General features: G+C 36.4%; 1 protein-coding gene across 1 annotated transcript in view; it reads right to left on the bottom strand.

Annotated features, from left to right (window-relative positions):
• Window positions 1-18,584, bottom strand: part of HMCN1 (hemicentin 1) — a 463,881-nt gene that overhangs the window by 150,672 nt on the left and 294,625 nt on the right. Inside the window, exons 37-41 of the mRNA XM_049634070.1 lie at window positions 11,954-12,055; window positions 10,984-11,160; window positions 8,478-8,629; window positions 6,402-6,525; window positions 1,622-1,797 (exon numbers count right to left, since the gene is read on the bottom strand). Of these exons, the coding sequence (XP_049490027.1) occupies window positions 1,622-1,797; window positions 6,402-6,525; window positions 8,478-8,629; window positions 10,984-11,160; window positions 11,954-12,055 (731 nt within the window). The remainder of the gene's footprint in view (window positions 1-1,621; window positions 1,798-6,401; window positions 6,526-8,477; window positions 8,630-10,983; window positions 11,161-11,953; window positions 12,056-18,584) is intronic.

Raw genomic sequence — 18,584 nt, forward strand, 5'->3', positions numbered from 1 at the left:
CAGTAGATGCCAGGATTTCTTCACCATCTCCTTTCTTCTGGCTTCCCAGCCCTATTAATATCTGTGCTCTGGAGAAATCAACTTATATACTCTGAAATTTGCTAAGACATTTCTAATCACACATAGCTCTCCCCTACCAGTGCTAGGACTTGTGTTTCTACAATTGTCTTCTTCTCTCCCATTTGGCCAGAGTTGGGGTTTGAGAATTCTACCAGTTGCCTTCTAGAGCTTTTGGTCTACCTCTGAGGATGGCCATTGTTTTTTTGCCTTCCCCCCACTCCCCGCTATATAGCTCAATGGACTATCCTACTTTCCTCCATCAGTTATTCTCACTTCTCCTTCACCCAGCTCCATTATTACAGATCATAATTCCTAACGTCTCTGCTGGGTTGCCTCTCAGACACAACTTCACACTCCTTCCCATTCTTTCCCATGCTTCTGCTCTCGTTGTGTGTGCTTCTCAGCTTCCTATGTGCTGACACCATCATCCATTTCTCGACTCCCTTTGTTTGCCAGTGATAACCTTCCTTTACCAAGAGGCTATGTGGTGTGGTGGTTACTAGAATGAGTTTTGAAACTATACACCCTGTATTCAAATTCCATTTCTGACACTTAGTAATGGTGGCAGATTACTTAGCCATTCTTTCAATTTCTCAATAAGGTTATTATGAAGACTTTATAAACAAACATTCCAATGGCTTATTGACTTTCTGAATCCTAATTCCTTAAACTAGTTTTTACGTTAGCTCTTACTTCACTCAAATCAACACTGTCAACATTATTTCCACATATTCACTTTGTTAAATTCTGTTTCAGCCACACTAGCTTATTTGCTTTCCTTAGTTAGGCCTTTTGTCCCATCTACCTATAAAAAGTCAAGAAGTTTTCTAAGACCTTCAGGCAACCACAGCCTCACCTTTTGCTATCATCCTAAAATGTATTGTCTGTGCCATCCAAATAGCGATTAACTCAGACTTATCTTACTGCATTTTCAACTGAACGGTTAATTTTCATATTTTATGCAAAACTGGAAGACACTGAGGGTAGGAAATGTGTCTACCTTTTCAGGTCCTATGCAGAATACCTAGAATGAGTGTTTATTTGCTGACTGGTTGAATGGCTAAAAATGAAGCGCTCATTTTAGAATATCTCTGTAGTATTTCCCTAGAAACATTTTTGGATGGCTTCTGGCTACAAATATGGGTAGAAAAATATCTAAATCCTACTAAGCATAAAATTTAAAAATATTACAAAACCCCATTAAAAGAAAGGGTAGCTAGAATTTTATAAGATTAAGATAGTAGAACACTTATAGATAGGCAATTTTTAAAAAAATTTTTAATGTTTATTTATTTTTGAGAGGGAGAGAGACACAAGAAAGCGAGCAGGGTAGGGGCAGAGAGATAGGGAGATACAGAATCTCAAGCAGGCTCTAGACTCTGAGTGTCAGTACAGAGCTCGATGTGGGGCTTGAACTCATGAATTGTGAGGTCATGACCTGAGCCAAAGTCGGACGCTTAACTGACTGAGCTACCCAGGTGCCCCTAGACAGGCAACTTTAATACCAAAGCCATGAGCTTAGGAATATTATAAGAAGAAGTATATGAACCCATAGCCTTACCTTTAACACACTTCCATTTTCAGAGATACTGAGGCCTGGTTTCTTCAGCAAGGGGCGGCCGTCCTTTAACCAAGTCAAAGTAGGTGGGGGGATAGCATCACTTTGACATAGCAGCTCCACGGCTTGACTAATGAGGACAGAGATGTTCTGTTCTTCTCCCATAATATTTGGTGGAACTAAGTGAAAGATGGGGTTTCCCTCAGGATAAAACAGGCCAGTACACTGCTTATCTTTATTAATCATCAGGACATACACAGAATAGCTTTATTTGTTCTTTTAAGATGTAGGATCACTATAATTCCAGCATACCCTCTGCTTCATTTGGTTCAGAGTCAAGTATTAATAAATCACTGATTAACATGTTCCTATTGAACAGAAATACTTTTTGCTAACCTTTCACTTTAAGAAGTTTTAGAACTGGAAATTCTCCCCAACTGCCTATTTCAGAAACTTTTTGAACTAGATGTTCCTGCTTAAGATTTCCAAAGTGGTAAGTCACTCGTGAAACATTTTGGAAATAGCAATAATTAAAAGCATATATATACTTTTGATATTTATTTATATCTTTTTTTGCAAAGGAAAATAAACTTTATAGACACAGAGGCAAAATTAAAAAATAGAGTTGAAAGAGATCATCCAGTCCCACCTCACGGTATATAAAACGTGAGGTGAGTGACAGACAATGACTGATTTGAAATAATGTGACTTAGAATTTAAATAAAAATTTGGAGAACAAAGAAATTATGTAACTAATTTGTGGCAAAGCTAGGAGTCTTCTGACTTGCAGTTTAGAGCTCTTTTTGGTTTTCCACGATGCCTTGTCAGCTTTCTATAAAATAAAGACCATGTGGGATAAATGACACAATAAAGAACAAAACGAAAGCAGTGACCAGCTGTACAACATACAATTACATAAAAGGAGGAAATGAGTTGAAATTTTAATGAGATTAAAATTAGAATCCCCTGGCTATTGAGCTTGTCAGACGCTGCAGTGTGCTCTTGGAGAAGTCTAAGGAATCTCCTTCCCTTGGGTGTATTAAAAAATAGAGTAAACAATCATTTGTCTCAGATGGTTTAGGTACAGCCCTGCCAAGAAGGAGAGGGTGGGCTCCAAAACCTCGTGAGGGCTCTTTCAGGCCTGTATTTATAATACTTCAAAAAAACACAAACTAATGATGAAATCAGGCCCGTTATAAAGGGGTCACTCTGAAAAAACACACAGAGGAATTTCCTTGGCCATTTCTCACTAAATCCCCTAATTATTCAGGACTGTAGGAAACGTACCATATTTGTAATATTTTTTTTTTTTTTTTTCACAAGAAAGGTTAAGCTGCAGTGAAATGAATCCTGAGGGATTTAACAAATGCTTTGATTGAAGTAAGTTTTTTGTGGTAAGGATCGTTACTCTATAGTCCATGTGCCATCATCTCGGGCTGGATACTGTGGCATGTGGCAAAACGACAACAAACGTGATAGGTTTTGACTAGTAACACTGCGATTCTGCAACCAGGAGGTTTCTTTGCTACCATGTCTCCTACAGAGGGAAAGGCATATAAAGTAAAGGCCACTTTTTCGTACTATTTCTGGATGCAGGACCTGTGCTAAACCCAAAGGTACTGATGCCATGATGCAAAGAAATGCCACATGCAATAGTTGGAGTAGAGTAACAGAGCATTTGTGCAGAGATTCTCGATGCACCTTTGCTAAATTCAAGCACACACAGACATCTGGCTCTCGATAAGCTTATTCTATGGGGAATGGAAAACAGTGGGATTGTTTTTAATATGTGACACATTAGATAAAAGATATACAACCAGTCTGAGATTAAAACTGCTATCATATTAGCAAAAGCAGCACAGTTGGCCATTTTCTAAGGTATTATGAAAACAGATGTGCTCATCAGTCTTAGCACAAACAGCCCTTTAAAAAGTAGCCAATTTAACAGGTTGGAAATCATTTCAGGTAAAGTCTGGTCTCGGTGCATAAAAAAGTACCATGACCGTATAAAAATATGTTTATCTTAGAGTATTGATAGAATTTACAAAAGAACGTGAATTCTTTATGACTGCTGGTGGAAGTAAAAGTCAGAAATAATTCACAAAAGCAGAATGGTAATTTATTCCCAAATATTTTCTTCCAATTATTTTTCTTTATAGCTAAATGAGTTGGATCAAGTTCAAAAAGAAACCAGATTTTTTTTAAATTGAGAGGAAAAATGCAAAAACAACAGCGTATTTGTTTCCTAAGGAACATAAATTAAAGCAAATCTAATTACAGCTGAGGGTATCTATTACTGAAACTCATCTATATTTTCTGTCTTTTCATTCCCAACTTTTTGTTTAGTCTGAGAAGAGGACAAGCTTCTGCCCTTTAGACCTCAGCTTCCTTGGATGTTATCCCTATTTAGCTTTGTGGTTGTGCTGCTTAGGAAGGGGTGTATTATGTCTGTTTCTCATCCTATGCATTAAACTTGTTACATTTAATTATCAAAATCAGCACTGCTATAGGGTTATACTTGTTCAGGTGCTGGAGCACAAGTGATGTCTATCAAAGTTCTCTGAGCTTAGGTTTAAAGAAAAGGTACTACAGGAATCGTAATCATTTAAAAACCCAATTCTCTTGTTTTAGCGCCATTCTGGTTTTATACTAGAGAAAAATTTTTTAATGAACTACTCTTGTAGTTACAAGAGTGGGGAAAGCTCTTTTACCCACTGTCTACTCTTCTTATCACCCCCACAATCTACAATGTAAATCTGAAGGGGTTTACTGCTGGGGATAGACCTTCATTAGGCTCCAATGAGACGTGAGATTGTCAACGTTACTACTATATATACTACTATAGGAATACGATATATAGAGATAATGCTAAGAATGGAGGACAGATTGGAAACTAATTTCAGTTTTATTCTTTCTTGCTGGCTTTATTTCTTTATTTGCTTGCTATGCATCTACATTTTAAAAAAAATTTTATTATTTTTTTACACTTTTTTTAATGTTTATTTTTGACACACAGAGAGAGAGAGAGAGACAGAGCATGAGTGGGGGAGGGGCAGAAAGAGAGGGAGACACAGAATTGGAAGCAGGCTCCAGGCTCTGAGCTGTTAGCACAGAGCCCGACGCGGGGCTCGAACTCACATACCGCGAGATCACGACCTGAGCCGAAGTCGGACGCTCAACCGACTGAGCCACCCAGGTGCCCCTGCATCTACATTTTAAATGCTGAATACATGTCCACATTTTCAAACATATTAGCTAGCCATCTGACTTTTATAACGGAGGAAAAGTCCCAGTTTTCAGACCAAAAGGGTGGCATGGAAATGTCTTGGCAAATGGTAAAAAATAGTGATGCATGTCTTTATGACTCCTGGAAAATACCAATTCTCTATCATCTCTCCAGCACTTTTGACATTAACCAATGTAGAAACGGAAGGAGCCATTCCCAGATTTTCACTGCTGACTAAAACTCAGAGAATACTCTTGTCATCCCTCCACTTGCTTGCTAATGATTGCAGGAGCTTTTGGATCATATACTTAGATTGATTAATGAATCACTCTCTAAGGATGTTTCAGATTGACAGCATTCCAATTCTTCATAATACATAAAAATGACCCAGTTAGATTTAAGGAAGAAGTAGATTCCCTGGGCCTGGGCATTTTAGACACATCTGTTATGTCAAACACACAGCACCAGCAAAGCTGGAGGCGGAATGTGGACTCACGTTGACTGCAGAAGCAACAGAAAAGAGAGAACATAGTTTACTAAGGCCAACTGGGACTTTCCAGCTCAATTTGTCATACAAGTTAGCCATTCTGTAACAAGGCTTTTTTTTTTTTTCTATCAAAAAACTATGACTTATAAGTTATTTGTGATCATTACATTTGCTTTTGGCAAATGCATAAAGAGCAGTCAACCCACATGGTTTGAAGGTAAAAAAAAAAAAGTGATATATTTGGAATAGGAATGAACTATTTGGAAGTGAGGGAGGACTTAGGATTGTACACCTGAAACTAATATAATACTACGTGAATTATACTGGAATTAAAATAGAAAAAAAAATCCAGATACTCTTTGAGGGGGCACAGAGAAACAATTCTATTATTCCATGACTAAGGAATATAATTCAAATAAGACGCTGAAAAAAGTCTAAAACAGCTCTAAATGGAAAGGTAAACTAAATTGTGGAATGAAAAGCACATTTTATGGATGGAGCCCAATTAGGACCAAACTTTGTGCAGGAGGACTTTTGCTGTGATAGAATTAGACATTTCCTTTTGTACCTTATGGCTGCATCGTAAGTAGGAAAAAACTTGAATTTTATCTAAATTTATGCTTAGTTTAACTTTTGCTTTTCAAATAGCCTTTAATTCATAGACATAGCATGGACTACAAAATATGCTGATTGTAACTTAAAAGTAATAAAATCTAGGCGCTGAGTAGAATGGATCAAGAGAGCTACTTGAACAGACGCTTTCTTTAGTGAGATTTTATCTTTCAAATTGCAAAGCTGCTTTCCATAGCCATCTGTTCTTCAGAGTATTCTGTGAAACCAATACCCGGCATGCTGGATGTATGCTTATCTTAATTTCTCAGAACTTTAAGAAAGGAAAATCAGTCAAAGTGAAATACAAGGCAGAAAGGTAGAATTTGATTTGAGTTGATACTGTGATATCATTTCTATTGCTCATAGTTCTTTATCAACAACTTTCCTTAACTTCCTCAATGATCTTAGGAAGTAAACACATCTATATCAGAGCAGAAGTAATTATTAAAATATCTCACCATATACTCTAAGGTCAATGTCCCTGTGTTTCTCCCCAGCAGCATTCACTGCCACGCAGGTATATCTCCCGGTATCACTGATTTGTGCGCTGGTCAGTGCTAGGATGCGGCCTCCAGACAGAACCTATCAATGATAAGAAAGATAAATAACTAACATGCCCCTCTGAGAAACATGCATAAACAGCCTTTTTCTCCTATTTTCTGAGGTTGATCAATTGACATTTGCCTCCAGAAAGAGTTCCACTTGGATATTTTTTATTTTATTTATTTCATTTTATTTCCTGTCAGATTTATTTTATTTTATTTTATTTTATTTTATTTTATTTTATTTTATTTTATTTTTAGTGGGCAACCATCGTAAAATCTACTTCCCATCCTATCTTTGAAAGAAGACTGTGAAAAAAAAGCTAGAACCAAACTTAGCAATCACTGAAAACAAGATCAAGTGATAGTCCAATCCCATCTATACTCACTACAGAGAGAAAGAAAGCCACCAGGGGAGAAAGATGAGAATAAGTGAGAACAAGAGGAGCTAATTTCCCTTCTAATTTTCTTGGGTAGAATAAATAAGAAGTTACGATGAATAGCAAAATAGCAGCCAAATAAATTAGTCATATTCATAGCTTTTTAACCCATTACTCTAGTGGTACTTCTAAAATATTGACATCAAGTCTGGGTCTTTTATGGTCCCAAATTCTGCAAGCATTGGATTTTTGAGAAAAGCTAAAGAAGTAGATTGGTGGGAGAACTAAATTCCCTGCTAAGCAAAATAAAACTAAAGTATACTTTAAATGAGATATATGTGCTTCTGTATATTTTTTAATGTCCATTTATTTATTTTGAGAGAGAGAAAGAGAATGCCCACAAGAGTGGGAGAGGGGCGGAGAGGGGCAGAGAGGCAGAGAGAGAGAGAGAGAGAGAGAGAGAGAGAATATCCCACGCAGGCTCCTCACTGTCAGTGCAGAGCTCAACACGGGGCTCAATCTAATGACTGTGAGATTATGACTTGGTCTGAAATCAAGAGTCAGACACTTAACCAAGTGAGCCACCCAGGCTCTATATTTTTATTTTTATATTTTATGCTTCTATATTTTTAATTTTGAGTCAATGTAAAGCACTTAAATGCTTTCTCAGACTCAAATTTCATTTCTTACAATGTTGCCTTTCTAGTATTTCTTACTTTATTATTTTATGTTTTTGTAAAATTAAATACAGTCTATATGGTTCTCTCTCTAATTCATTAATATTTCCAAACATTTAAATATAAATTTTATGAGGAAATTCCTGTTTTTACTGTTGATCAACATTTTTCTTTTTGAGAGAGAAAGAGAGAAGGGGAGGAGCAGAGAGAGTGAGGGAAAGAGAGAGAGTCTCAAGCAGGCTCTGCATTGTCAGTACAGAGCCTGACACGGGGCTCAAACCCATGAACTGTGAGATCATGACTTGAGCTGAAACCAAGAGTTGGATGCTTAACTGACTAAACCACCCAGGCACCCCTGTTGATCAACATTTCTTTGTGCGAGGTATCTTTTGTGGTGGTGGCAGGGAATAGAGGTGGGGAGGTAGGAAGCAAGTAAAACAGATGGGGGTGCCTGGGTGGCTCAATCGGTTAAGCACCTGACTCTTAGTTTTGGCTCAGGTCATGATCTCATGGTTCATGAGTTTGTGTTCTGTGCTGGGCTCCAAGCAGACAGCATGGAGCCTGCTTGGGATTCTCCATCTCTCTCTCTGCCCCTCCCATACTTGTGCACTCTCTCTCCCAAAATAAATAAATGAACTTAAGAAAGAAAGAAAGAAAGAAAGAAAGAAAGAAAGAAAGAAAGAAAGAGGCTAAAACAAATGGTCAATATATAGTACCTACATATGAAATAAAAGAATTCTTATATGTAGTGGGTTTTAAAGAATTGTTTAGAAATCCCAAGTGTGGCTATGGTATTTATGGATGTATATTTATGTGTATGTTTTTGGATAACAATTGTTAATTCGTATTTTCCAAATCTGGTTAATAGCTTTACCTGTTTGTACTGTATTTAATAATCAGGTGGTAGATTGCCCTTAAGAAATGACAAAGAGTACCTGTATCCCATTAGTGAAACTAGAGACAGGGCTGCCATCTTTCAACCAGGTCAGACTTGGGGCAGGGATACCTCTGGCTTCACATTCTAACCTCACCAGGTTATTAACCACCACTGCCACCATGTTACTGCTGCCAGAAATCGATGGGGGCACTGAAAAGAAATAAAAAATAAATAAAAGGAAGTTATGTTAACATTACAGAATATTTCACCTCAAAATAATTAAAAGTATATATAATGTCTATAGTTGTATTTTCACATGTGGGTTTTTGGTGGCTTTGTTTTGTTTTGTTTTGGTGAGTTCTTTCACATTATTTTGAGATTCTATTTATAGCTATCCTTTGAGGTAAGTAGTGCAATTATCAATATTTACAATTGAGGAAAGCTACTTTGCTTAGGAAATCCAGTTTTTAACAGCAGAGTGTTTTTATTTCTTGATTTCCATGTGTGTGTGTGTGTGTGTGTGTGTGTGTGTGTGTGTCTTCCTCCACTGTATCTATGACTACCTCGTTGTCTTAAAAGCATTATTAGAGATAATAATTTGAAATCTTTCTTTGGCCAAAACCTATGATTTTGATAGACAATATTTACAAATAAGGTTATTGCCATAAGTTGATAAGATCATTGATGACTATTTCAACAGTTCATCTAATTTTTTTAATTTTAATAATTTATTGTCAAGTTAGCTAATATACAGTGTATACAGTGTAGTCATGGCTTCAGGAGTAGATTCCCATGATTCATCCCTTACATTCAACATCCATTGCTCATCCCAACACATGCCCTTCTAAATGCCCATCTCCCATTTTCCCCAACCCCATACTCCCAACCCCCATCAGCCCTCAGTTCGTTTTCTGTATTTAACAGTCTCTTATGGTTTGCCTCTCTCTTTGTTTATAACTTATTTTTCCTTCCCTTCCATTATGGTCTTCTGTTGAGTTTTTCAAATTCCACATATGAGTGAAAACATATGGTATCTGTCTTTCTCCGACTGACTTATTTCACTGAGCATAATACCCTCCAGTTCCATCCACATTGTTGCAAATGGCAAGATTCCACTCTTTTTCATCGCCGAGTAGTATTCCATTGTCTCTATATGCTACATCTTCTTTAGCCATTCATTAGTTGATGGACATTTGGGCTCTTTCCATAATTTGTCTATTGTTGATAGTGCTGCTATTAACATTGGGGTACATGTGCCCCTATGAATCAGCACTCCTGTATCCTTTGTATAAATTTCTAGTAGTGCTACTCCTGGGTTATAGGGTAGTTCTATTTTTAATTTTTTGAGGAATCTCCACACTGTTTTCCAGAGTGGTTGCACCAGTTTGCATTCTCACCAACAGTGAAAGAGGGCTCCCCTTTTTCCACATCCTAGCCAATACCTGTTGTTTCCTGAGTTGTTCATTTTAGCCATTTGGACTGGTGTGAGGTGGTATCTCAGTGTGGTTTTGATTTGTATTTCCCTAATGATGAGTGATGTTGAACATTTTCTCATATGTGTATTAGCCATCCAGATGTCTTCTTTGGAAAAGTGTCTATTCATGCCTTCTGTCTATTTCTTCACTGGATTATTTGTTTTTCAGGTGTTGAGTTTGGTAAGTTCTTTATAGATTTTTGATACTAACCCTTTATCCAATCTGTCTTTTACAAACAGCTTCTCCCATTCCATCGGTTGCCTTTTAGTTTTGTTGATTGTTTCCCTGCTGTGCAGAAGCTTTTTATCTTGATGAGGCCCCATAGTTCATTTTTTGCCTTTATTTCCCTTGCCTTCGGAGACATGTCAATTAAGAAGTTGCTGTGGCTGAGGTCAAAGAGATTGTTGCCTGTTTTCTCCTCTAGGATTTTGATGGTTTCCTGTCTCACATTTAGGTCTTTCATCCATTTTAATTTATTTTTGTGTATGGTGTTAAGAAAGTGGTCCAGTTTCATTCTTCTGCATGTTGCTGTCCAGCTCTCCCAGCACCATTTGCTCAGGAGACTGTTTCCATTGGATACTCTTTGCTGGTTGGTCAAAGATTAGTTGGCTATACATTTGTGGGTCCAATTTGGGTTCTCTATTCTATTCCATTGGTCTATGTGTCTGTTTTTGGGCCAATACCATACTGTCTTGATGATTACAGCTTTGTAGTACAGGCTAAAGTCTGGGATTATGATGCCTCCAGCTTTGGTTTCCTTTTTCAACATGACTTTGGCTATTCAGGGTCTTCTGTGGTTCCATTTAAACTTTAGGATTGTTTGTTTTAGCTCAGAGAAGAATGCTGGTGCTATTTTGATTGGGATTACGTTGAATATATAGAAGCAATCTTAAGCTCAACAGCATGTGAAACTAGAGAATTTTAATAGGAATCAGGAAATGAAAACATTCATCAGTTTTAGAACACTGCACCTTTAGAAAGATAACAAAACACACTATGTTAAATATTTATGCTAAAGTTTTATAGAAGCACTTAATCATTTTGAATGTGTTTTTACTCCAGTGTGAATCTAGGGGAAGTGGCACTAACCATGGACCTGTAGACTGTAAAATAACTCTGTAGCTCCAGCTGAGTTGATGGCCACACATTTATATATACCAGCATCAGCAATCTGGGCACTTTCAATATCAATGATCTGTCCTCTGTTCAAGAAAGTCACACTGGTGGACCCCGAGAGTGGACGATTATCTTTATACCATGTAATAGCTGTAAGAGGAAAAAGAGAGAAAGCTTTCTTTTAAAAGCTTGATACCACTAAATTGGAGCTTAACCAAAATACTAATAATTGCTTTAGTCTTTTGCTTGTCATTCAAATTTAAACAGTTTAAGAATCTCTTTAGGATTGGTTTTGAGGAGGAGGTAACCCTAAGAAAAACATGAATAGCCAAACTAATATAAGAGTCCTGAAAATGAAATTATAAAACAAATACTCTTTTTATTATCTCTAATATATCAGTATTGTTTGATAGCAAACTTTTAACCAGTTCTATTTCTTTTTGTTGTTTATACTTCTCTTATCAATAAAAAATTTTGTCTATGCATTTTATCAAAACCAAAGACTATATATACCATTAACCTAAAAATTATATTATTCTTGATTCATATTGATAACTTACTAGTGATGAGAATCAACAAAATAATAGTCTCATCAAATGACTGATTATTATAAAGATAATCAATTTGAACTAGAGAAAACAAATATTTTCCAACATAAATGTATAAAAAATACCATTGTGAGTTTTGTGGCCACAGTAAGGGCAATAAGAGGATTAATTATTCCCATATTACTACCTTGTTCAAATGGGTAAATTATTTCATAGAGTTAGAAGCAATGAAAATTCAAAAATATCATCCACTTCCTGATATCCTTATCAATGCTTTACCCTTAGAATGTACCCTATAATCTTTCCTTTATTAGTAATTGCTATATGGTGCTCATAAACAGGTTTAGCTTTTCCCAGAAATCTTAAAATGTCAGAGACTCCACAGGTAAACCTACCGGGCAAGGGGTTGCCAGCTGCCTTACACTCCAACTGAATGGGGTTGTTCAGCACCACCGTCTCATTCAGCATCTTCCCTGCATCCTCCAGGCTAGGCGGTTCTGCAAGACGCCCAAACATAATTAATTCACATAAGTAGGCTATTTAAACAAAAACTATTTGTTCAGAGGAAATTATCATTCCTTTCTTCCTTTCACATACATATACTGATATACTTGGAGTAAAAGTAAAGTATACTATTAAGTAGAACTGGAGAACAGGATTAAAAAAAAAAAAATATCTCAATAAGTTTTTAGGATCATCCATTCCTCTGTGCACAAATAGGAAAATCCTCAGAATTATAGATCAGCAGGGTAGCAAAGAAAGCTAAAGGACTATTTTTCTATTCCAATTAATCTGATTAGTCTGATGATGAATTGCCTTTAACAAGAAGTAAGCTATCCCATTTGAACTCTTCCAGTGAAAGGGAAATCTATTTCTCAAAATATCTGACTTTATCTTTGTAGAGTATAATCTTAAAGCATTTCAGAAAAATTAAGAGTCTTTTTTTGGTGCATCACAGTTTTTTCTTTTGATATAAAAGTTATAATTAAATTGTTAGTAAAATAAAATAGGAAACTATATTTTTAATTTTAACTTTTAAAAAATGTTTATTTTGAGAGAGAGTGAGCATGCATAAGTGAGGGAGAAGCAGAGAGAGAGAGAGAGAGAGAGAGAGAGAGAGAGAATCCCAAGCTGACTCCACACTGTCAGCACAGAGCCGAACACGGGACTCGATCTCACAAACCGTGAGATCAAGCCCTGAGGTGAAATCCAAAGTCCAATGTTTAAATGACTGAGCCACCCAGGCACACCTATTTTAAATTTTAAACATCACAGATAATGCTACTTTACGATTCAGTGCGCATATAATAAAGTAGGAATTTGGAAAGTCCAAGAGGCATAGTATAAAAGGAATAACAACATAGAATAGCAATGCCCTATGTTTCCTACATGATCTCAAGTAATATAGGAATGACGCCAGAATGAAAAACTCACAAGTAAACTAGAGGTCTTATCTTATTGTGAGAAGATGCTGTAAATGTAAGTTAGTATCTGAAGTTTATATAAAAACTACATTTTAAAGATTTGCTAAACTTATTCAGTGCACTGGAACCCTTCAACCCCACTCCATCTATTCATTAATCTATTAAAAACAGAAGAGGAAAAGGAGAAAGGAAAACAAGAAAAATTATTAGAACTAAATAAGATGGAAGAAATAAAATCAAATATGTGAATCAAGAGCATAAATGTGAATGAACTCATTTTCTTTGTACAATAGACAAAGAGTTAACACATTTGTGGGTTAATGCTATTTTCTTTAATAAAAAAAGTCCAAGTGGATAAAGAGCATAAATAAAAAACCCACAAAAATGCTAACAGTAAAGAGTTGGGCAAAGGTGTACTAGGAAAACAGGATCATATCAGTTTCTAACAAACTGGTATCCTAAGCAAAAAAGCGTCAAATATAATAAAGCTACCTGCTTTCTTTTGCTTGACAGGTCACAAGAAACAAAGAGTCCATTTTAATGGCAATGCTAGATGCATTGAATAACAAAGCAAAATTTGTTAAAAAGCAGGACAATTTTGAAAAATCTAAAAGGAGCATATTTTAGTGCACTTTCTTAGGAATTGACTATAGTGAAATAAAAATTAAGTTTTAAAGAGTTTGAAAAATAATATTACCCATCCAGATTGTATGTGCATATGTGTGTGTAGGTGCATTTATAGTTAACAAGAAATATACATTTCTCAAATGCCAATAGAATATTTTCAAAACTGACTGTATATTAGGCCACAGAATCTCAATAAGGCATTTATAACTACAATTTAATAAACTATAATAAAAATAAGTAGAGGTCAAAAACAAAAATATAAAGCTCTTTACAGGAGGATAACTTCATTAAAGAAGAGATCAAGATAAAAGTATATGATTACAAAAAAATAAAATATGAGATTGATTATAATTAAAGCATATAGGATGTCACCTAGCTGTAGAGTATAGTACTCAAAGGAAATCCTAAAGCCTCCAATGAATATATTTAAAAACTAAGAAATAATAAAAATAAATGTTGTAAGCACATTCAACCGGGAATCCAATAAACCAAAAGAAGTCAGGGAGAGAGAAACAATAAAAATGAAAGCAGAAGAGAGCACCAAAGAAAATAAGCAAAAACAACAAAAGCTGATTTTCAACAAATTTAAAATAAAATCTGTCCTCAAGGGGTAAATGTCTTGGTGGGTCAGATCTCTGTATTTCTGGAGGTTGTTCCTAAAGGGAAAGCCTACAACCCACTCTTCCTTTATATCTGTATCCACTTAATTTAATGCATTAACCCTTCCTGTTTGAAAGCCTAGAATGTTTCTGTTCTCTGCACTGAATTCAGAAGAATGATACTGTATTTAAGGACAAAAACCTTTAAACAGGGCTATCTGACTTTTCCAACAAAAGGAAAAATAGTTAGTCCATGGCATATTCCTTCAAAACAGTTATTTAAATACTCACTTGAAGCCTTCTGGACTGAAGTGATCACTGAAGGCTTTGACAGACTATGTAGCTGCTGCAATAAAACATTATGGTAAGAATAAGAAATGCAAGAGCTATGGAGTGGGTTGGCTATTTTTCACTCCCCTAGAGAACTTAAAGGAAAAAGATTAGACGTCAGCAAGAATGGCAAAGAACTCTGAAAATCCACTCCTCCATAAAAGAAACAAGAACACTGGAAAATTTGTCAAAATCAACTTTTTCAGAACTCTGGAAATTAACCAAAGACTTGCAACAATCCAAGAAGTGTTTATTCAAGAAAAAAAGCTAAATCTCATTAAGAACAGTGAGTTTCATGGCATTTTATCTCCCTCTATTCCCAGCACTCTCTCCCCAGCTCAGCAGTAATCTTGAAAACAAATAACCTAGCAAACACGGTGAAAAAAGCAGCAGATACTGAAAGAAGCAGAATGGGTTTGGAACTACCTAAGGGCACCATTCCTAGAAAACTGGCACTGTTTGACCTATTTGGCCCTTCCCTGGAAATCCACACTCAAAGGACTTGTCTTTATTCAGCAGGTTCAGTTTGCTCAGTGCAGCCTTTTCCCCAGGGGCATGTTAAAGTCTGTAAAAACAGATTTCACAGGAATTGTTGAGAAAACTTACCATATTAGTTTCCTTTTGCTTTCACAACAAATTGCCTCAAACTTGATAGTTTAACAATACAAATTTATTATCTTACAGTTCTATGGGTGAGAAGTACAACACAGTCTCACCAGGTTAAAACAAATGTCTCAAAAGGGCGCAATTCCTTTCTGTAAGCTGCAGAGGAGAATCTATTTCCTTGTCTTTTCCAATTTAGAGAGGACACTTACATTCTTTGGTTTTCACCCTCCTGCCTTCCATCTTCAAAATCAGCAATGGAGATGTGGGGCAGACTCATAAGACCCTCTCATCCTATCACTGTGAAGTCCTGCCTCCCTCTTCCACTTTTAATGTCCTTCTGATCACACTGGGTACCCTGGATAATCCAGGGTAATCTCCCTATTTTGAGGTCAGTTGATTAACAACTTTAATTCCATTTGTATTCTTAATTCCTCTTTGCATGTTACCTAACATATTCACAGGTTCTAGGAGTAGGATGTGAACATTTTGGGGGGTACCAGTATTCTACCTATTCACTAAATAAAAAAAACAGAAGATGCAAACAAAAAAACCCAGCCAACAACAGTGACAACAATAACACTAATTGTGGAAAGAAGAGAATATGACTTCCAAAATTGCCACATTATATTATTTTTCTAAATTTTTTAATTCTAGTATATTTAATGTTTAGTGTTATATTAGTTTCAAGTGTACAATATGGTAATTCAATACTTCTATACATTACTCATTGCTCATCATGGTAAGTATTCTCTTAATCCCCTTCACCCATCCCCCTACCCTCTGGTAACCATCAGTTTGTTCTCTATTAAGTCTGCTTTGTTTTTGTTTGTTTTCTTTGCTTATCTCTTTTTTCTGTTAATTTGTTTTGTTTCTTAAATTCCACATATGAGTGAAATCATATGGTATTTGTCTTTCTCTGACTATTTCACTTAGCGTTATACTCTCTAGATCCACCCATATTGTTGCAAATGGCCAGATTTCATTCTTTTTTATGGCTAATATTCCATTATATATATATGTGGGTACACACATACACACATATGTGTACGTATGTGTGTGTGTGTGTGTGTGTGTGTGTGTGTGTGTATAAAACCTCTTCTTTATTCATTCATCTATCAGTGGACACTTAGGTTGCTTTCATAATTTGGCTATTATAAGTAATGCTGCAGTAAACATAGGAGTGCATATATCTTTTTGATTTAGTGTTTTGGTATTCTTTGGGTAAATACCCAATAGTAGAATTACTGGGTCAGAAGATAATTCTATTTTTAAGTTTTTGAGGAACCTCCATACTGTTTTCCACAGTGGTTGCACTAGTTTGCATTCCCACCAACAGTGCATGAGTGTTCCTTTCTCTCCACATCTTTACCAACACTTGCTTGTCTTTTTTACTTTAGCCATTCTGACAGGTGTGAGGTGATATCTCATTGAAGTTTTTTAAAATGTTTATTAATTTTTGAGAGAGACAGAGAGAGAGAGAGAGAGAGAGAGAGAGAGAGAGAGAGAGAACAAGTGAGGGATGGGCAGAGAGAATGGGATACAGAGGATCCAAAGCAGGATCTGCATCCAGAGTGCAGAGCCTGATGCAGGGCTCAAACTCACAAACTGCAAGATCATCACCTGAGCTGAAACCAAGAGGCAGACACTTAACTACCTAAGCCACTCAGGCATCCCATCTCATTGTAGTTTTGATTTGCTTTTCCCTTATGATTAGTGATGCTCTGCATCTTTTTATGCCACATTATATTATTTAAAATGTCTACTTTCCAACACAAAATTATGGAACATGCAAAGAAATAAGACAGCATGGTCCATGCACAAGAAAAGAAGCAGTCAAGAGAAAATGTCCATGAGGAGGCCCAGGTGTTGAATTCTTAGACAAAGACTTTATTTTTTTTTAATGTTTATTTATTTATTTTAAGATAGAGAGAGGGAGAGGGAATGTGAGCAGGGGATGGCAGAGAGAGAGGGAAAGAGAGACTTCCAAGCAGGCTCATGCTGTCAGCACAGAGCCTGATGCAGGGCTCGATTCCACAAATTGTGAGATCATGACCTAAGCTGAAATCAAGAGTACGACACTTAACAGGCACCCCTAGACAAAGACTTTAACTCAGCTATTTTAAGTACATTCCAAGAGCTAAAAGAAACCACGTTTAAAGATCTAAAGGAAAGTAGGAGAATGATGTTTCACTAAACCGGGAGTATCAACTAAGAACTGGAAATTGTAGAAAGAACCAAATAGAAAGTCTGAAATTTTAAAGTGCAATATTTGAGCTGGAAGAAGAAAGAGTCAGTAACTTAAAGAGAGATCAATTGAGATTATCCAAGTTTAGAAGCAGAAAGAAAAAAAGAACAAAGAAAAATCAACAGAACAGAGCCTGAGGGTTATGGGCCACCATCAAGTATTATGCATAATGTAAGTCCCAAAGGAGAGAAGAGAAAGTGTAGAAAGAACATTTGAAGAAATGAAGGTGGTTGAAACCTTCCCAAATTTGAGGGAAAACATTAATGTACACATTTAAGAAGTTCAACAAACTTCAACTTTAAAGAAGTTTAACAAATTCCAACTTGGATATATCATAAAAAAAAGAGACAATCTTAAGAGCAGCAAAATGGAGAAGTGATTTATCATATACAGGAATTCTCAATAAATCCAATAGTTGATTTTTCATTTAAAAAAATGGAGGCCACAAAGCACTGGGCGACTTATTAAGAGTGAGGAAAGAAAAAGACTATCAACAAAGAATTCTATCTTAAGCAAAACTATCCTTCAGAAGGAGAAATTAAAACATTCATGGAAATAAAAAAAAAAAAAAACAGAGCATTCATTGCTAGTCTCCAGCCTCACAAGAAATACTGCAGAGTCCTTCAGGCTACAAATAAATAGTAACTCTAATACACATGAAAAAATAAAAGAGCACTAGTAGAAGTAACTAATAATAAAAACAGTAAAACTGTGTATTTTGAGCAAAACTATTTTTTCTCCTCTCTGATTTAAAAGACAACAGCATAGGGGTGCCTGGGTGGCTCAGTTGGTTAGGTGCCTGACTTCAGCTCAGGTCATATCTCACAGTTCATGAGTTCGAGCCCCATGTCAGGTTTTGTGCTGACAGCTCAGAGCCTGGAGCCTGCTTTGAATTCTGTGTCTCCTTCTCTCTTCCCCTCCCTTGCTCACACTCTATCTCTTGCTGTCTCTCAAAAATAAACAAACATTGGGGCGCCTGGGTGGCGCAGTCGGTTAAGCGTCCAACTTCAGCCAGGTCACGATCTCTTGGTCCGTGAGTTCGAGCCCCGCGTCAGGCTCTGGGCTGATGGCTCGGAGCCTGGAGCCTGTTTCCGATTCTGTGTCTCCCTCTCTCTCTGCCCCTCCCCCGTTCATGCTCGGTCTCTCTCTGTCCCAAAAATAAATAAAAAAACGTTGAAAAAAAAAATTAAAAAAA

The sequence above is a fragment of the Panthera uncia genome, chromosome F1 (assembly GCF_023721935.1).
Source record: "Panthera uncia isolate 11264 chromosome F1, Puncia_PCG_1.0, whole genome shotgun sequence".
NCBI classification, from domain to species: Eukaryota; Metazoa; Chordata; class Mammalia; order Carnivora; family Felidae; genus Panthera; species Panthera uncia.